The 21,471-nt window shown below is 37.7% G+C and overlaps 1 protein-coding gene and 1 long non-coding RNA gene across 3 annotated transcripts in view; both read right to left on the bottom strand.

Annotated features, from left to right (window-relative positions):
- Positions 1-2,932: 2,932 nt before the first annotated feature.
- Positions 2,933-14,900, bottom strand: LOC136844430 (uncharacterized). Its single transcript, XR_010854880.1, has 3 exons — positions 14,768-14,900; positions 8,305-8,445; positions 2,933-5,659 (listed from the first exon to the last, which is right to left on the bottom strand). It is a non-coding gene; the product is annotated as an uncharacterized lncRNA (long non-coding RNA).
- A 1,456-nt stretch (positions 14,901-16,356) lies between these two features.
- Positions 16,357-21,471, bottom strand: part of LOC136844428 (glutamate-rich protein 3-like) — a 13,700-nt gene continuing 8,585 nt past the window's right edge. The window contains exons 4-8 of one of the 2 annotated variants that reach the window (XM_067113653.1): positions 20,875-21,002; positions 19,202-19,391; positions 18,902-19,088; positions 18,670-18,782; positions 16,357-17,413 (exon numbers count right to left, since the gene is read on the bottom strand). In XM_067113653.1, the coding sequence (XP_066969754.1) occupies positions 16,632-17,413; positions 18,670-18,782; positions 18,902-19,088; positions 19,202-19,391; positions 20,875-21,002 (1,400 nt within the window). In that variant the 3' untranslated portion in view covers positions 16,357-16,631. Of the gene's footprint in view, positions 17,417-18,669; positions 18,783-18,901; positions 19,089-19,201; positions 19,392-20,874; positions 21,003-21,471 lie in introns of both variants that reach the window. The other variant, XM_067113642.1, reaches the window with a different exon arrangement.

The raw sequence follows: 21,471 nt of genomic DNA, 5'->3' as shown, positions 1-21,471 counted from the left end.
GAAGAATCGGCTTGAAGTCACTAGTATAATGTCTATATATCAATGTGGGGATCTTACAGCAATGTATTTACTGACCTTTTAACAATTTGGTAGCCAATTTAAAGTCTCCCATGTTTATAAACATCGTTAATCTTCAGTTTTGTCATCATTATTGACAGATTGCTCTGAAATTTGACGGTAAATTGTGGGAATAAGCAAGGGGAATAGGCTATGTAACTCTCAAAGTATGTTATTTTAATCATGTCTACATTGGGTAAGTAGTCAGTTTTCCCTATAAATATCTCGGAAAATAAAGATAATTATCCATATCTATTATTATTTATAAGTGAGATATCCATTAAAGCTCTAATTCAAGGATTTTATCAGCTACAAACCCCTTATCAAAGTAACTAATGCTCGAGAATGTGTATATCATAGTTAGTGTCTTTGTTGAATTTCTTCCGGTTTTCTATAAAGCTAAATTTATGACCCGTTTTCTTTAGTAAAACTGGAAGAAGGTTCCTTTATTTTGGAATCAAAGAAAACGGAATAACATGTTTACGACCGTCGACTCCACTAAGTCACCCATCAATGAACAATACGTTATTTCTGGCCATTAAGCTTTCTATGAGAACAAAATTATGGTGGTAAGAATCTGTAGGTGGTTTTTACATCATATTTGACTAGACAAGTTAAACCAAGCTCATATTACTGTAGTACTAATTCACAGCTATAATGACGTCATCAAAGGCTTGTCTCAGTGACGTAACATTATCCTTACACCCACCTCCCGTGAACTCCCTATACATGAATGACGCGTTTACATTTAAAAGAGTCTGACATTCTTCAGCGTGAAGGAAAACGGGAATCTATCTGGGAAAGCATAATGGAAGTAGACGGGTTTCCCATCTTGGCAATCAGCTGGCTGCATAGAAAACGGCTCTTTGAGTCGGTTTTGAAGCTGGTAACTGGTTATAACACCTCTTGCTGAGGTCACTTCCCTCCTCGGGGCATTGCATTGCTGGCCCAAGGTGTAAAAAAAAAAAATTATAATGATCCACTTCCATCTTTGATATGTATATTTTTGGATATTAATAAAAGACTGTCCGGTTACTTGGTAGTTTTTATTGCCTTTTTTTTACAGTTTGCTCAAGTTTCAATCTAATTCATTATAACTACTTATATGAAAGCTGGCAACTCTCGTCACATACTAGAGCAACGCAATCCTATCGACAGCATTGGCGGCCGTACTGCCGATATACGATCAGGTGATAAGAGCTCTAGCTCATTTATTGATCTCGAACCCAGATATTGCTTCAGAAACTATTCCGAGATTACAAGTCACTTTTGCTCTATTTCAAAATTTCTTACATTGGCACACTTGTGCTTCTTTTCTGGCCTACATTTTTCTTGGCTTATTAATTTCTGCAAAATCATTTATGCTTTAAACAGTTCAGATTGCAACTTTAGTACCCTTTTCATTTTTTTCCAGCTAAATATTACACACTTGTTTACCATTTTTTTTTTTTTTTTTTTCTTGTAAGCTGGCAATCCTGTCAGCTCTACACACGCTTTTTATCATCCTTTGCACCAGATTTACAAATTACCTCCAGATTAGCATGACCTGGCGATGGCGGAAATATTACTGGAACGGCCAAAGGATCAAACTGGGGAGCATGAGGAGGCACCTGGCCTAAGCGTATTATGGAAATTAGGCTAAAAAGCCAAGCACTGGGGCAACAAAAATTATGCTTAAACGTACAGCACTGGGTCAAACACCGAAATTTAGGCCAAGCACTGGGGCAACCAGTGAAAATTACGCTAAAAGGGCAAGCACTGGGGAAAACAGTGAAAATTAGGCCAAACAAGCACTGGGCAATGGAAATTGGCTAAAAGCCACGCACTGCAACAGATAATGAAAATTAGGTTACGACATTGATCACGATTTGAGCAAATGGTGTTTGCTGGTCAAATTCCAAAAAGGCAAAGAATTATACATCATGGTTCCACCATCAACAAAATACTGTTGAAACAATTCTGTCAACATTGTAGTCAAGCGTTCATCTCAAACTGGGGAAGACTTAGATCCGTAATATGATAAAGTAGTTTGAACAGGTTCTTAAAAGATAGCCTATGTGGTGGTTTATTGATAAAGGAAAATCATCCTGGACTACACTATCTTGCACTATAACAGCATTAGAGTATTTGAACTGGAAAAGGCATCCACTTTGAGTAAACAGTCTTAATCTCTATAACACCGACCAAACAGCACCTTTCTCTAACGAAAACAGGCCTGCTAAAACAAGTGTAAAGGTGTCCTTCTAAAGAAAGGTTTTACCCAAAGGAATAGAACTCTAGGGTTGTGCAGGTCATAAGGTCATGTGTCCAAGAGTTGTCAATATGATCAAAAAGACCACATCAGTGGCTGGAGAAGTCCAGCTCTTGAACATTCAAAGATCCAACTTAAGGCATACAGAAAAACTTAATGAAACAGGAACTTGACTTTAACCACTGAGCTTAAACATCTATAGAAGGAAGACTACCAGTTGGAAATAAAGACCACTCGCCCCACAACGCCTGCTTTCACACAAGACGTTAAGATTTAAGATGAAACTTCCTTGGCAATACACCCCAAACCAGCAATTCGTCATGGTATCTTCTCTATGTTACACCTTCAGTTCCTTCAGAAAGTGGAATGGAATGGAGTGAAATACAAAATTTGGGCCAAAGGCCAAGCACTGGTACCTAAGAAGTCATTCAGTGCTGAAGGGGAAACTGACTGTAAAAGGTTTGAAAGGTGTAACAGTTTTGGATGCCTGAATTTTAATTGTTGCACTATGAATCAATTGTTAGAAGATGGAAAATAAGGTGGAAGAAAGAATATGAAGGGTGGTACAGTAAAAGGAACGAAAGGGGTTGCAGCTGGGGGCTGAAGGCACACTGCAAAGAAACTTAAGTGATGCCTACAGTGTACCACATGAAGTGCACTAACAGCAATAACCCATTTCGGGGAAATCTTTAGAAATTACGAACCATCATAAGCGATGTCCAAGGTTAGAGATATTAGCAGAGGAACTACTGGAGGTTCAACACAATGCTGGTAGACTCAGATGCGGAACTGTTTGCAACCTGTATTGACTACTGAGGGGAAAAGACCAAGTTATGACAATCTCATACTTATTCCTCCAACATTAAAGTCCCTATCAATTCTTAACTACAAACCATTTCACTCATAGTACACTCACACAAACTTGCACATCTCTAGTATTTGACTATATATTGACAATTCTTATGCATTTTGCTAAATTCTCACGACCTGAACAGCACGTTTTGATAAAAGACATGTCCACGACCCAAACAGTACACTACTAAGAGTAGAAAACAGAAAATAAAATTCACTAACAAAAACAACTTTAACAAGTTAAAAAAAATTAGGGGACAGTGCTTCAACCAATTGTACAGCCACTAACCTACATTAAGACTACGGTTGTAGTTCACAATTTAACGTGCAGAAAATGAAAGATCTCCGATATCTATTACGGTAATATGAAATCGCCTAAAAAAACCAAGTACCTTGATGTCCTTCATATTTAGAGTTAAATGTACTACCTGAAAACACAATAACTAAGAATGACAATGGAAGCTGGTTGGAAGTGACATACGTTCAAAATGGCCATGCAAGGAACCTCACGTAATTTACATATTACCATGGTTGGGAAATGAAGGCTACCAATTCCAGCCATGTTATCCGAATCTAAATGTTAAGGTTCTCTGACCTGTCTTCCAAGAAAGTAAAAAAAATTTCATTCATGGTCAAACAACTGATTTTTTACAGGACATTCCACATTACAGGACATTCCAACAACATTTTTACAGGACATTCCACATTACAAACAGCACCTAGCTCCTGTGGCAATCAATACTGAAGAATGTTTTTAATCACAGGCAACAGCAACTAATTTATTGCTAGACACACAGAGAGAGAATAACAACATCAGTAAGTCAGCTCTTAAACTTCATATGAGACTGACTAATCCAATACAGGTCTCTGTCCAAAAGTAGCTGGCATTTCTGAAAAATGAGCTACAGAATGTACAAAAAGTTAAACAATAAACCATGTAGGGCAACTGGTTTGAAACAGGAGTAGGCTTGTATTAAGGAACACAAAGTCCAACCTGCTTGTGACAGTGATAGCTGCTCCAAAGGAAGTCATGAGTGAAACTTTTATTGACTAAAAAAAAAAAAATCCAAGGCCTTTCGTGAAATAACAGGTTTGTTCTATTATTACCTATCAGTAAAACACACGAAACATTTTATTTAAAAGAAATACCCCCACTACAACAAAATATTCACAATTGTTGAACCAGAACAATTTCCACAAAATCTGAACCATTTTACCAGTCTCTTAATTCTATGGAAGTAACCTCAACATCCATTATTACTGCATTAAACAATCACTGTCATCATTCAGTTCATCATAAATACTGAGTTACAATTTCAATTTGCCTTCTTGTAGGGATCATCTGAAATATCTGTTTTCAACTGAGAGGTGAAACCTGTAGCAAACAGAATGAAAAACTACCAAATGATGGAAAAATTGCAAGGTTTGCTGGTAAAACTACACAAGGAAACTGGTTCTGTAAAAGCTAAAAACAATGGAATCTATCTTACAAAGTATTTCACCAAAATCCAACCTATTGTAAAAATTTTATTCTTTTTTAGACAATTACTCTTCCTACTGCTCTAATGCCTTAACCTGGCCTAATTCGTGTGTAGCATGAAGTCCAACACTAAGGTATTGATGGTGGTGGTGGCTTGAAGGTTAAGATTCCTTAAAAAGAATCATGCAAGAAAATGAAGTTGTGTAAGTTTACCTCAGCTAAGTACTGAGCAGAACACCCAGATCAGCAATTAGATTGGGCATTATTAAAGCTATGAATGCAGACTTATTCAGTCTGTGTTTGTACATTATCATGATAGAGAGAATCTGACTGAATACTGTGGCAGATACAACTCGAGAGTTTGAGATAATGGCAACCACCACGGAGAAGCAAAAAATGCATCAACATTAATCATAGTTAAATAAGAAATTAAAGGTACTAATAGAAATGCAAGACAAAAGCAAGAGAGAAAGTGCAAAAGTATAAGACATCAGTAAAAACTCTTAGTACATCTGACATCACGTCAAGAAAACCTAATGCATAATGTGAATGAAGATGTGTAAACTGCAAACACAGATAGCAACATTTATAGGCTACCAAACGAATATTAAAGTTGATCTAGGTAAATCAGAGCTGGTGGTATAGGCTGGGATACAAGACTCAGACCACAGATACTCTCTCAGCTTGAGTTTGATCATTGACAATCCTTACTGCAGAACAAATTCCTTGCATGTCCAAAGAGTGTAGCAGTAACTCAACCATCACATTCAAATACATCTTGACAATAATGATCACCAGATTTCATGGAAAGCTATGATTACAATCACTTTATGAGAACGGTACACATGCTCGTGTGAAGACAACGTATAAACAATGTCTCTGTATCTCCAAATTCCACATCACTGCAGAGGTCCTACTTCAATCGTGGATTTTGTTATAGACAATAACGAGCCACAGAAGGGAACTTGAAGGTCGATGATGATGAGAACAAACAGTACAGTACGTTGGAATCACATAACCTGTAATGAAAGAAATTACTATAATTTCAAAATTGTTTATTGGAAACTTTCATACAAAATAATGAAATTACCAAAAAACGTTTAGCTTCAGTAACACATTCTGACTGGAACTTTTCAGTTTCTTTTAACATCTATTTAAATATGAACTATCTGAGCCAAAACACCTCCAGCATATAAAATAGCTTAAAGACATCTCTAACACCAAAGGTGAATATGTAGAATATGCAGTCATAAAATATCTCCATCCACAATAAACAAGCCCCTTGTTATATTTCTGCCTACTACCCAAAGAGGAAGAGTTAGCTATTTGCTTCAATGGAAGAGAGAATTCAGTAGCTTCTATTCTCAAATGAGTGAGTATCTGTCCCCAGTATGAGGAAAAGCCTCAATCTGTATCCTCAAACTCAGTTTGGTTTAAACAGATTTTACGGAAAGGTGTGTGGGCCATGGTCTCATGAAGCTGTTCTGTTCCATATCTTTCTAAAAGGGAAGAGCCATGCATGACTTGACATTTTTAACTGTTACAGGAATATAGGTACACAATCACCTTCCTTCATCTCTTTTTCAAAAATAACCTTTTTTTTTTTTATTAAACATGAGTATAGGGTGAGGCAGGGTCAACAGGAAATGAAAATTCAACGCTTTTGGAACAGCAATAATGAGGAAGAATTTCCTTTGAATCAGCATTACTAGACACATGAATTAGGAAACATACATGAATGGCAGAATGGAAATGCTTCACGGTTTACTATTTTTCCCTAAGTGTTTAGTAGGTTAAAGGCTACTGCCAACTCTCAAATTCTATTAAGACAAAATAGTAGCTTCTAGTTTTTCAACATAACTTAGGCAAAAGTGATGCTGCTAAGGTACGACTCCTTGTAGGCAATTCATTAATCCTTTAACATACGACTTTCTTTCTAGAGCAGTTGGCTACCCAAGTTTCTAGCCGCTACAACCATCTGAGGTTCTGTTATTCATGGCCTTGGCTCCTTGTCAAAAGATGTCATGGGCCTCAGGGACTAGGAGTTTTATGAAACAAAAGCAAAGACAGAGACATATTCAGAGCTGGTTAATAATCACAAACACTTAATTTCACGCAGCCTATAATGTACAATTCATTATGGTGATCAGAAGTTACAACTACTAAACTCGCCAATATAAAAACCACATAAAACAATGAGTACTATATGAGAAAGACTACAGATTCCCAGTTAGACATTCAATGATGCTACTTAATCAACTGCAAGAATCCATTAAGCCTATGATGAGTTTTGGACAGTGTCAAATAAGTGTCTGGTCACCAGGTGCAATATTGAGTAAATTCCAGCATACAATACAACATACATAAAAACAATGCTGTAAAATATCTTTAATACAATTAATATACAGTATACCAATAACATTATATAAAGCTTATGGCTTTTGTGAAGAGGCTGACAGCTAAACCTGTTCTTATTGTAACTGAAGATTGGAAAAATACACAGGATATAAATTCATCCAATATTTCAAATGCTGCACTACCTAACCTATGATAAAAAAAAAAACACCAAAAATCATCCTTCAGGATGCAATGACCCTCACTTGAATTTTTCTATGGCTTATAGTAACTCCATGGGGTTTCTCAGGCCCAAGAATGTCTCACTCTAATAACACTGCCATCACTTTGTAGGAATCCCTCTTTTACACTCTTTCTTTCAGAGGCAGAGCAACAGCATAAAAATCCACCAACCCACCCATTTTTACACAAAATTTCATCTACAAGCCACAGTAAAGAGACCACTGAATCTAACATATAAAATTCAATCTCCTGTTATATCACTGGAGGCTTTGGCTGAAAGCATCATCTAAAGATTGGAAGTGATTTGCAACATCCCTACGAAATGTACAATTAGCACAAAGGCAATTTATCCTTGAATTTTTACCCATTAAAATCCTACTTGTCAAAATATGAAAAATGTCACCTACCCTATTTATTTACTTGTGATTCTGAGTATTAATGTTCGTCTTCTAAGCTTAAACCCTAAACAAGGTCACTCTTTTCAAAGAGCCTTTTCCAGCTACATTCAGTGAACAATTCATTTTATAAATTATTTTGGCAGATGTTTTACAGATGGATGCCCCTGATGATTCTCACCCTCCCAATTTATCTGGGCTTCATTCTGACAAACCTCTAAGGTCTTTGACTGAAAATTCAGTTTCTCTATTCTAACATAAATGGTTCAAGCAGACACTGTTTGATCCCTGTCATTTACAGTGACATCACTGTACAGTATATCTAGATGGTGTGAAGGTATATATAATTACCATAAATCCTTTTGAAAGGTATACAAATCAATTTTACAACAGTTTCATAAAAAAATTAACTGAGCTCCCCATACAACAGAAGATGACATGACATGACCCCAAATCATCAGGAAACAGTCCCCTGATGTAAACTGCAAGGGATGTTTTCATCTAACATCCATACCATACTTAACCAATATTTCATATCGCTCAATTTGCATACAACACACACAAATTCCAATTCAGTAGAAAAAATGCACAATTTTTAACCACCAAGACTTTTCAAATACCAGACTTCTGGGAAGCCAAGCATACACTTCAAAATAAAATGTTACTAATAACATACTGCTATCCATACTCACTCTGTAATACCTGCAGAATATCTCAACAAGCCAGATTCATAGGTATATTTCCTTATACTCAGAACAGGATACGTCTAAAAATGATGGCTGGACTCCATACTACTTCTATTTATACAGTCACTGTGATGCCACTTGATATACCTGAAATGGAAATGTAGAACTTTCAGTCATCTAAAAATGACATGAAAACTGGAGTAACCCTCAAAATGAGTACCTGAGAAAACAGATTTTTTCAGTTTGTATCAAATACTAAATTCTTAACAAGCAACTTTGTATAAATCATAAATATTGTTTCCTGATTCCACTGTCATACTCCAAGACCCTCATATGTTCACTCAAAGAACTCATTCAGGAATGAGATCTGCAGAACATGTGTATCATCCACAGTATTTTTAAATAATATATAGAGTACATACTGTACTTGTACTAATCATATGTTGGAGTTGTTTCATAAATTTCTAAGCCTTCTTGAAGCACTCCGTTTGTCATTCTGAATTACTGTGATACATTAAATACAGTTTATATTATCAAACATTTAGATGAGCCTCCATAGGGGTCAAACTCTATACTACACACCTACTTATCTAGTTTTACATCAAACCACTAAGGACGAAATGATAATTTTCACGATAAAAATTTGCTATTTGGATACTTACCTACTGTTAAAGTTAGCTTACATCTTCACACATCAGGTGTGACTGGCATTTAAACAAAAATTAAAATTACACTTGGCTAACCTGTTGGGACTGTATTAAGATGGGGGAGGTTGGATGGGATTCCACTTTTTAACAGTAGGTAAGTATCAAAATAATTAATTTTATCATGATAATTATCATTATTTGGATTGAATCTTATCTACTGTTAAAGTTAGCTGACTACCACATTGAATGAGGATGGTGGGTTAGCACAGCCAGAGAAACAACATTCAGCCGAGTGAACTAAAAGCTTTTTAATGGGGAGAAAAAGCTTCTCAACATTCCTGCCTATCCTTACTAGCAAGTACTGTAGTCAGATGTTGGAACTATAAAAGGGTGTAAGGCCCTCATAGTAAGACTTCTCAGAGCATCCTTGCAGGGAAAAATCCTTACAGGGAAAAAAAGTACTCTATCTCGAAAGACTATCAGAAAAAATTCTTTTCGAAAGCAAGAAGACAAGGAACACCTACCGTCAGGAAAGAAAGTTAGGGAACCAACCCTTTGAGTCCACGAATGAGCTATGAAAATCATCATTGTGGTCTGCAAAGCCCCCACAACTTGAGTACTTCCTCAAACTGCAAACAGAGGAAAAGCATAAGGGTCTAGAACAGACCATTCTTGAAGGAAGGCAACAACTGGCATCAACTGCCCATGCTTGAGGATCCTGGCATGAAGAGCAGTACACTGGTAGAGTAGTGTTTTGGGCAGTCATGAACAGAAGGGTGTTTGGGTCTCCTCAAAGGTTCCACAACTTCTGGCAACCCTGAGGAAGAGGAGACTATCTGACTGGAGACGCTGCCTTTTTCTGCTGAGCTGGTCTTCAATAACAAAGGTTTTTCCTTGGACAAAAAGAGGTAATGAAATGATGTTGCAGGACTGTCCAAAGGACAAGGAAGTTTCTTTGCTAGTCTGAACAATTTTTGAACTGTCTCTCCTTGTTGTCTTATCTAAGAATCGTCTGACTCTCCGACCGGCCAGTGAAGAATTAGAGGAATTGATTTTTGGTGACAGACATTCATTTCTCATCATAATGTGGTTCGGATTCCACAATAAGCTGTAGATCTCGTTGCTAGGTAACTAGTTGGTCCTTAGCCACATAAAATAAATCTAATCCTTCGGCCCAGCCCTAGGACAGCTGTTAGTCACCCAGTGGTCTGGTTAAACTAAGATATACTTTTACGCAAGAATCATTACTTAAGACCATTCTAAACTGCCAAGAGCTATGGGGACTTTACCTTCCAACTCCCCGACATCGAATGTTTCTCAGAACGAGCCCACAATCTGCCTCTGGGACATCTTACGACACAGAATAAAAGTTCCGAGGACTACAGGTCAAACCATTACAGCTCTCAAAGTGGTTGAAAATTAGCTAGCTCTCTGCTGGAACACCCCCATCAACAGAGAGCTCATCTTCATCGCCAGATAAGCAACTGACTGGGTCATAGAAGCATAATTTAGTCAACAAACAACAAAAATAATCCTACCTGAAGTTACACATAAAACAGTTCTTCACCCTCAAGGTCATCATACAACCCTTTGGTGAGAAGTAACCAGATGCCTAAACAAGAGAGAAGTACTCTGGTATCAAACAGATGACTCCATACTGCTAAACTCACAGTAGAATACTTTACTTCGACTGAAGTGCGTGATCTACATGTTGACAGATATCTTTAGCCCTTCCGAAAGACTGCCAGGAGCAAACTGAAAGACTGATCAAAAAGGGAGGTATATGGTGAATAAACCTGAGGCAGAAAATGCCCATGGCTCGATAGTCTCGTTGCATAACAACTGCCCACTATATCTTTCCAAACTCTGAACTTCTCTGTGTGAAGGGTGTGGACAGAAGGGCATCAAGACGATGATAGGGGTAAAAGAAATAAAAAAATAGTACAAAGTAACCTTTTCTGAGAACCATCACTACCAAAGGTTCGACTTGGCGCTATGCCAGGCACTTCTGAAAGTCTGTACATGGACTACTGAGGCTCTACACAGCCTACCTAAACTGGGAGTTCAAAACATCAGTTAAGGTTACATATGTAAATTTTACCACTTAGAATGTGAGCCAGAACACTACTGAAGCAAAACTTGAGAGTAGTTTGGGAAATTCTACAAGGAACTGACATGCAAATATGGATGTAGAATCTAACAACCTGATTTGAAGCATTAAGTTGCTACCCTTAACCACTTAGGGGTTAAGGAGACAATGATGAGTCGCTGTCAAAAAATGGCTTCTAATGGCTGAACAGGGCCACTTAAAATGATTTATCTATAACTGTTTCTGTTACTTTACAACTGAGTTGAGATAAGAAAAAACATACATTCCTCCCATTAGCCTTGGAGAGGGCTATCAAGGAGAGGATACAAGTCTGACTCATCATCAAATAACTGCCTCTTTGGGATTAATATTTAACTATTATCAATACCATTAAATGTACTAAATGGTGACAGCGGCGGAGAATGCAATATCTGTTACAGACTGATATATCCACCCCTACGTCCTAAAGGTTAGCCACAAAGTCATTGGGCCCGTATTTATTTTGGGTATGATAGCCTAACCTATGGTATTTTGGCCAATGGTACCTTAGCCTATGGTATTGTAAACATGGGATAGCTTAGCCTATTGTACTGCAGCCTATGTTGATTTATTTTAAACCGTATGCCTTATAAAACATAGCCAACAAAAAAGGGTGGGGGAATGTAGACATAGTAGACAAAACAGTGACACCACACAACATCTATATATGTATACTGTATACACATACATACACAGGGCCATCTACAAATGCATGTCAAAAGATTACACATATATATAAACATTACTCTTACAATAAATTGGGCTGTAGTGCTAGAAACGAAATTCCACAATGAAAAGTACTTACACTTCACAATTAGGGCTAAGTACCTGACCTGTTAGAGGCAACTTAGACTATGTAAGTACTAAATCAGCACTAAGCTGCTTTAAAGCTGGAAAAGATGCCGATCATCCCTCTAGCATTTTCAGTACTACACAAAATCCATCATCTCATCAGATCACTCGTTATCTAGACAAGAAAAAACCACGCTCGACCATCAGCTAGACTAACGTAGGCTACATGGTCATCGGCAAAACCAAAGCATCGGTTTCCACAAACTCTTCCTATACAGCCTAATGGTTTCATTTTTGCTTGTTGTAGCTGGCATAATGCCAAAAACACAAAACAAGAACAATAATGTACAGAAGAAACTTAGCCAGATATCTTTAAAAAGTAAAAAAAAGCCATAAAGCTAACTTTAACAGTAGGTAAGATTCATTTTAAATAAAGCAAACTGAAGGGAAAAACAAGGAAATAATCAACTGAAGGGAAAAACAGGGTTATAATTTACCAGAGTTTAAACATCAACTAAATGTAATATAAATTCTATTATTTCCTATTTTATCATCAAAAATTGCTTTTCAAGTTAAACACAGTAAAGCAGGCTTGACCACAGTTTGGCAAATGTTTTAAGAATTTCAGTTAATTTTGTATGACCATGGTTCATCAGAGTTATTACCAATTACCTCCACTGACACATATGTTTTAATAAATAACTCTTAAAATAATCAATAAGATTAAGCTTAAGTATACCTTGGTTTTACCAGACCACATATGTTTTTATAAATAACTCTTAAAATAATCAATAAGGTTAAGCTTAAGTATACCTTAGTTTTACCAGACCACTGAGCTGATTAACATCTCTCCTAGGGCTGGCCCGAAGGATTAGACTTATTTTACGTGGCTAAGAACCAATTGGTTACTTGGCAACGGGACCTACAGCTTATTGTGGAATCCAAACCACATTATAGCGAGAAATGAATTTCTATCACCAGAAATAAATTCAATAAGGTTAAATGTACCCACTTACAAGACTTACACTTTTATTTAAGTGAAGAGGCCAGTGTGTAAGGTAACAGCTTTCTTTTAGTTGTCCACATCTGAAGAAATAAAAAGGGGGTAAGGGTAAGCATTGACCAAGAGTTAAACAATTGGCTGCCTCTTAGTAGGCAGTTATACATCAGGAAGAACAGAAGCTGGAACTGAGTTTCAATGCTTGGCCATAAAATTGGGTGTTACAAGGTCACCAGCCAGGAGGAGGGATATGTGACACTGTCATTTTATTTTTCATTTAATATGCACAGTTTTTAAAGGGTATCTCCCTTATTCCCCATGTTTCCCTGACCAGGGCGACAATACTTCAATGAATTTTTTGGGAAAATATCTTCCTGACTTCTTGCATCAATTACAAAACACAGTCTTTTGGAATGTGGTAATATATAAGACTTCTATCATGGCCTGGTTCCTGCCAGTCGTCGACCAGAACATTCACAGCCTTTCATTCATGTTTATGATATTTTCCATCTTTTGTTTGTCAGACTTTTATCCCCATGGGGCTGGTACTAAACACGTACACCGATAGCCTAGGTACCAGACCAGGGGGGTGCAACAGTAGCCTTCAGTTTTACAATGTTCTCCCCTCACCTAGGTTAGGCTACTGCATACCAGGCATTCAGCATTAGAAGGGCCTCTCACCCCAACTTTTGAAAATGGCGTCTTTTGCCCGATCGGCTTTGAAATAATCCCCACCTTTTATTTTTTTACCAAAAATTGGGGTAGGGTTGAACTATAATTTTTTTATGTATATAAACTAGGCCTATTCCTGATCGCATATAATCCATCTCATACAAAATTCAACTTTGTATCTTGAAAAGTATATAAAGAAATTAGAGCAGGTTGAATTTTCAAAATTTTGATGGCTTATAACTCAAAAAATTTTGGGGGGGGCGAGAGGCCCATCTGGTAATTCTATATATTAGCTCTGCGCCTGTTTTCACCTTTTCAACTGGTTTTTCTACACTTTTAGGGGTTCTGATACTGGCGGTGCATCTGTTTGTTGTCGGCCAAATGGAATGTCCCTTCGCTGTGTTTAGTACTGGCCCGGGGGGGGGGGTACCCATACGTTAACAAGTTATTGCGCTTGCCGGACGGGATATGAACCGTTCGAAACAGACGTAGCCGTGCTCTGTCTTGTGAAGATCGCGTACGGAAACCCCTTGTTGGATGGACTCCGGGGATTAATTACGGGTTAATTAGACTCGAGCGCCGATAATGAAAGGTAAAATCACAATTAGCAACCAAAAAAATGTAGAAAAAGTAAAGTTATAGTGACGTCGGAGACGCGGAGCTACCCTACAGTTCTACCCAAGCTTTTAATGCTGTAGGGTATCTTGTGGGATACCCAAACGCCCAGCCATTTTTTTTTTAATCCTATGAAAAGGATACAACACTGGACGTTACAGCCTACGTACCAAGCCAATTAGCACAGCCTTGTACCTTTACAACCAAGCAGTATTTACAAACATTTTGCTAAAGCCGTAAAAATGTTGCTAATACGCTACTTGACCATTGCTAGTAAATTCCTAACTTTCAGAAAGAGTAAGAAAAAAAAAAACTACCAAAACGTGGCTTACGCTCTACATTGGCTACAGCAGTTAAAAAGAGGCCCATATTTGGCTGGCCTACTCTCCCTGCCTTTTCAAAACTTCACTGGGTTAAAAGTCAGACAATTCTGTCTGTGATAGGACCATATTTTACTATAATAATTTGCCTAGTGCCGAAATGCAACGCTGAAAACTGAGGTGATGGCCGGCTGCAGAAAATTCTCTTGAATGCTACCATAAGAAGTTAACCATTAGAAAAAAAATCATTTTTTATTGAGCCACATAAAGAATAAACACAACATAGTATGCTTACATGAATTTATGGCATGAGCAACGATATTATACACCACTGGGCGAAAAATACTCCAATGGGACGGGTTTTCAGAGGTAATGGTGGACGTGACAGGCGGTCTCAACGTCCCGTATGTTCTCAAACACCAGGGCTGCCATTTGGGAGTTTCTAATTTATTCTCTTTATTTCAATAAAACCACATTAGTATATTTGTTTGAATATGCTGCGAATCGATTATTCATTTAATTTACGATTAAAAATATGTCATGCCTATCAATACGGTCAATTCAAATATACCACATTATAACGATTTCTTAAATTCTGTTGGCAACATAACCTGGGACGTACACGGTGGTTCTGACAGTTAAGATGTATGTAATTAAGACTATCAATAAATTCGCAGTTAGTAATGAAAAATAACAGCATAAACAATTGAATAAATTTAAAATACGGTATCATTTGGATATACAAAAGGTATACAGAACTGAGCAAGCCTTTTGAAGCATGCGATCTTTGACCAACCAAAACAGTGACGTAAAGCAATCCTGCCCGATAATAACTTTGGCTTTTATTGACCTAATGGTAGAGACTCAAGGATATTTTATTTGGTGTGAACAGACGCATAATTAATGCATCTACCAAAGAAATTTCGGGATAAAATACGGAAAATAACATGAGAATATTGATTCTATAAGTCCGAATAAGGAAGGATCATCAACAAACATGGCGACCAGTGAAGATGATAGTGATCATGAAAGACAGATCTATTTGGCATAATTCTCTATGGATGGTCAACTCTTAAGACATGAGCCGTTTCATGGGTAACTAGACTAATTAATACTACTAATGTTATTGTAGTAGTTGCCTTGTTCAACCTCTGTAAAAGCTCTCCGCTAGCTGTTATATAGATGGGCACGTTTCAAAGAAAGTTAGGCTAATTACTACTACTAATACAGTATTATTGTAGTAATTGCGTTGTTCAACTTCTGTAAAAGCTCTCCCCGAACCGTTATATTAATGATTTTGTTGTGGCATAGATGGTAAAAACTTCTTCGTAGTTTGCTCTGAAATTATTATACATTTTGGATGTTGAGTCCACACTAATGAAATAATGTAACATTACCAATTTTTTTTCTGTGGTTTATCAACTATTGGGGAAAATTCTCACACAACCTTCAATAGGCTAATACAAACCCACTGGGTAAAAAAATACTTTAAAGGAAACAGAGTTCAAAAAAGTGTGTAAAGTATTTTATTTCCGAAGCATTGTCTACATCGTTTTTCGTATTGCTATAGTTAAGCACAGGAACCTTCCTTAATTTATTTATCTATTTTATATTTCCAGTCGGAATACTTGATTTAGAAATCTTAGATAAACAGTCAGTAATCGTTGGAAGGTGGTTTCTGAACAACTGAACTGTTATGGCTACAATGGGCTATAATAACACGTTTTATAGTCCTATATACATTTGAGGTTACTTGGCAATTTTTTTTATTTTTTGAATATGATTAAATATAAATTCTATAGATGGACGGCTAAAAGTTTAGTCTGTTTTCTCTGAAGACGTTCATTTACCTACATCTTCTTTTTCTTCGATTATTTCCTCCTCGCTGCAAGACAGACCAACGATGTCAGAATCATCACCAACGTCTTCGGTGATGGAATTCCCTTCGCTCTTTTCACTCTCTTTGACTACTTCTGCATTGGAACTCTCTTGACTGACAACTTCTGACTCCACTTCATCCTCCTCTGTCTCCCTCGGTGTTCCTCTCTCACTGCAGACTTCTTCCTCCACTTCACTCGACGCCGTTCCTGCATTTTCATCCCCTTCTGTGTCCATTCCCTCTTCTTCTTTGCTCTCTTCTTTGGCATCAGTTGCGTCGGTCACGTCATCGTCTGCCTGGCTTTCTTCTTCTTCTTCTTCTTCTTCTTCTTCTTCTTCTTCTTCCCTTTCGTGTCTGTTTCGTCAGCCTTTTCTTCGTCTTCTTCCCACGAGCTCCCATAAGAAGCTTCAGTGACGTTGCCAGAGGCACTCTGGTTATCACTGGCCGAAGAAGTAAAAGTCTGTTGGCTGTAGAAGCTGTCAACAGTGCCCTGTCTACTTTTGCACTTCACACGCTTTGCCTTTTGGCTTTTGGCGGAACTAGGCCTACTCCTAAAAGCTACTTTAGATTTTTTATGGTATTTGCTACGACCCTCGATGCTGTCATCCAGCTGACCTTCCAGGCTGCTAGAAATATGACGGGGTTTTTGGTCGTCCGAAGAACCCCTTCTGATACTTTGATCTTCCCTGTTCAATTGTTTCCCTCCATTTCTGCTGGCACTCGAAAGTTTTCTTCTTACTCTTCTTTTCTTGGAGGAATCTGGCGTACCAGAGGCAACTCCCAATGCGGCTGCGACTTCATAATCCGAGGGACCATTGCAAGAGTCGGAAGAGAGGGATATTTCATTCTTGTTGCTTTTCCTCTTAACAGTGCACTGAGAGTCATCAGTCTCCTCAATGTCAGTTGAGGAGTCAGTGCTGTCAAAATCCTCGCTGCCAGACATGCTGTTACTGCTGCCTTTTAGAGAGGCCTGGCTATTTTGGCTAGATTTGCTGCCACTCCCACTGCTCCTTTGGCTACTGCTACCGTTGCTCTCCCCACTCTGACTCCCACTTTCGCTCTCTGCTGTAAAAAAAAAAAAAAAAAAAGACAATTATTATGAAACAGACAAGGTACTGTGGTTTATTCAAGGGTACCTCTTAAGAGGAAGAGCCAGTGCTGTCGGAAGGCCGGCTTAATCTAACGGCAAAATGAACTTTGCCACAGCTGATTGGTACAACAACTTACTCAACAGATAAAAGTCTACAAACAGAGAGAAAAAAATGACAAAAAAATATCTAGCAGCCAGTAATAGCCATTTGTCCTCGTATTTTGAGAGTTCACATAATGGTTTACATACATTCATGTATATTTATACACATATACTATAAGCTATATGTATAGTGGCAAATCAAATGTAGGTTCATCTACATTTTATAGTCGATACCTAATGGACAGAAGATAACAGATTTTCGCTTTCGTGGCGATGAAACTGAACAGGCCAAGTATTTTTATTCATTGTTCGATTAAATTATTGTTTACAATTATTGATTACTTTCAAAGGTTTTTGAAGTAACTATATTGAAAATTGTAATAAAAGACTGTCATTAGACACACATCCTTTTAGATTACTCAGTATATTTTTCTTGAATACTTCATGAATATTTCAAAGGCATACTCACTCCGAATCCATTTAAAATAAAAAATATATATTTTTATACTTCCTTATCGTACTAAGTCTTCGACATTCTTTCCATTCTTTTATGACCATAAAGAATGTCATTTGCAAGAGTTATGTTCACATGCAACTGACCTTCTTAAAGAATTCCTGAAAGTTTTTTTTTTTATTTTACAGAGGACAAACTAATGTTCGATTACTTCCTACCGTGAGTTCAACAACCTCTTTATGGTTTGCCCTTTCGTTAATCAACTGAATTTATGATAGAAAACTTTATGGACGTCGGAGATGATAAAGTGTCACGCCAAACACGGTAAACTGTAGTGCTACTTAGTCAAATCAGCATATATAAAAACTGAGGTATCTATACACTTCCTGAATTATGAACCTACATAGGCCTACCAAATACATCACCCATTGGAGTGTTAGGCCTATGTCTTTTCTTCCCACATTAATTTTTACTTTCAGGCCTATTCTTGACAATGCCTCGAGTTCCCTCTTCTGCTTGGTTTCATTATGGTGCCATGGGAACCAGCCAGTCAACAGTGTGTCCGATTTCATTAAATCTCCTTGCCACCATACCTAGGTTAGACTACACTACCGAGTTGCCTTTACGTCGGCCTCTTAGCGCAAAGAAAAAGAGCACTTGGAATCTACGTACCGTTTTCATCAGGAGGTGTGTAAGGTCTCGTACTCTGACCTTTGTCCTTAGGTTTGGTCAAGTTTCCTCTCTGTCGCGTCTGATGTCGCTTCTCCACTGACCTCAGCTGGCACCTGGGGGGCGGGAAAGATCAAGAGTGAGGTTTATGTCATTAGGCCTACCATCATCATTATTATCTTTATTAATCTTGTTATAACTTCAATAAAAAAAATTAATGATAATAATTCATCACCTGAGACAAGGTTCTCCTCCGACGATCTCCACGACCCTGAGATGACCTGAGGGACCCCCTAGGCGGCTCCCCGGGGCGTAGCGATGCTCGCAGCAAGCGCTCAGCCTCCCGGTGGTGACGTTGTGCTCGTATATCGTCAAAGAAAACGGGAAACCCTCCCGCCTGAGGGAGGTGAATTCGATCTCGTCTGCCGGCGGGAAACTTCGGTTTAGGATAAAATTAACCTTTTTTTTTTAATTATGGGAAAACTTCACAAAATATCTGACATTTTTAGTTAAAACAACAACAAAATGAATTAACCTCCTTCCTGAACAATTCCGTGGAACACAGTGACATTGTGAGCGCCGGCAGGTTGCTGCAGAAGAGCCAGGTCAGTCGGAGTGTGGCAGGGGGCGCCGCCCCTGGCGTACACCAAGCGTAGATGAGGTGGGGAAGGGGCCCTGGGAGGGCGACTGCATATCGGCTGAGGCGGACACAATCTAGACCACACCTGCGAAGGAATGGTGATGTTAACTTAGGAAATTTTATTATTATTATTATTATTATTATTATTATTATTATTATTATTATTATTATTATTATTATTATTTTTTTTTTTTTTTTTATTATTATTATTATTCAGACGCTAAGCCCTATTCATATGGAACAAGCCCACAAAAGGGGCTAAGACTTGAAATTCAACCTTCCAAAGAATATGATGTTAATTTTGAAAGAAGTAATAAATGATAAGAGGAAATATAGAGAGAGATAAAGTATTAGAAAAGAAAAGATAAATTAAGAAATGAATAAATAAATATATAAAATGTAAGTAACTTATTAAAATACAAGGAGTATTGTTCTAGGGTAAAGTAAAGAGTTTCATATACGTGGAGAAGATGAATGTGGAATTGCCTGGAATTGAAAATAAATATGGAATTGCCTGGAATTGAAAACAAATATGAATTGCCTGGAATTGAAAATATGTTTTGAGGCATGCAAAGTATGCAGTGTTACAACACTTTAAAAATATAATCAAATATCTCAGAATATGTCCTTTTAATGTCATACAACGATCTTTCTATGAGACAACTATTTGTCGCCGCGTTTCATGACGATTTAACCCATGACGCTCCTGGGACAGTTTCGTCACGTGACTCGCGTGGTCCCCCATGGAATAATTTCACAATGCTTCCTCAAGGTCGTAGAGCTTCCATTCCATATTGACCTAACTCCCTTCAGCCTTATGCAGTGAGCAGTGTCCAGAAAGTGGCTATTTCCACGATAATGGCTGAACGCTTTCAGAAGAATCTGCAGTCCACGGTAGCCATTTGTTACAAGCAAGGATATCTTCGCACGGACTTCTAAAAAATGCCACATGAATTTTAATTTTAAAAACACGGCTGTAACAGATACCAGAACACGGAGGCACCAGCGCATGCGCACTACCTCTCCTCACTATCACTACCCTACATGAGTATAAAAATGTTTGAGTTATTTCTTTAAGTGAAGTGGAATATACAATTTAGGCCAAAGGCCAAGCACCTGGGACTTTTGAGGTCATCCAGCTCTGAAATGGAAATTGAGAATAAAAAGGTCTGAAAGGTGTAACAGGGGGAGAGCCTCGCAACTGCACTATGCAACAATTGTTAGAAGACGGGTGAGGAGAGTAAGATAGAAGAGAGAGAATGTGAACGGAGATACAGTAAAAGAAATGAAAGGGGTTGCAGCCAGGGGCTTTAAAGAACCCTAAATAATGCCCTACAGTGCACAGCGTGAGGCGCACTGATGACATTACCCCTCCATTGGGTATTTCTTGAAGTGAATCGTATGAGATATAAAAAAAGAAAAAGCAATTTCTTCAAGTAAAAACCAAGTGAAATAACCAAGGATTTACAGCTGCCATTTTGGTCGTGTCTGTCAGTCGAATTTCTCTACGTAAAGCAGAAGGATATAGTTATAGAAAAATAGAAGATATAGAAATATAGACAACTCGCCTCTCTGCAGCTGTTCGTAGGTCGAATGATGTGGATGTATCTCGGGGAAGGATTGGGACCCAGAGAAGCTACGTAAGGTTCCCCGACCATCCCACGACGTCCAATAAACCGGGGTTTTGTGGGATACTCTGTAATAAAAAACGAATAAAAGAAAAACAGATAGACACTGAGTTCAGATTATGGAGGACGATACGTCAGGGTCAAGTAAACACACACAAAAATAAGGTCTTTTGATTTTTCTAGAAAGGTATCTATTTTTATCCTCAAGAATGAGAAATAAATAAGAAATTGAATGAACAAAGACAAAAATAAATAAATTTATTCTTCGGGGCAAAACTATTAGAATGAATATAAAAGAAAAATATGCATTTATATTTTCAACGTCAACTGATTCGCCGTGTTACATTCAAAAAGAGAGTGAAGTATTTTCCTTAGCACTATGCACAGAATGAACAATTTTTTTTCATCGTTTTATGCAAACAAAGTCATTTTACTTTTACAGAGTTACAGAGCAAAGTCCTTGTTATTCTGAAGACAATGTATGATGTATATATATCCACGTAATCTCTTAAACACGAGAATGACTGACACATTCAC

Source organism: Macrobrachium rosenbergii, chromosome 2 (genome assembly GCF_040412425.1).
Source record: "Macrobrachium rosenbergii isolate ZJJX-2024 chromosome 2, ASM4041242v1, whole genome shotgun sequence".
Classification (NCBI taxonomy): domain Eukaryota; kingdom Metazoa; phylum Arthropoda; class Malacostraca; order Decapoda; family Palaemonidae; genus Macrobrachium; species Macrobrachium rosenbergii.
This window is presented reverse-complemented; position numbering and strand designations above follow the sequence as displayed.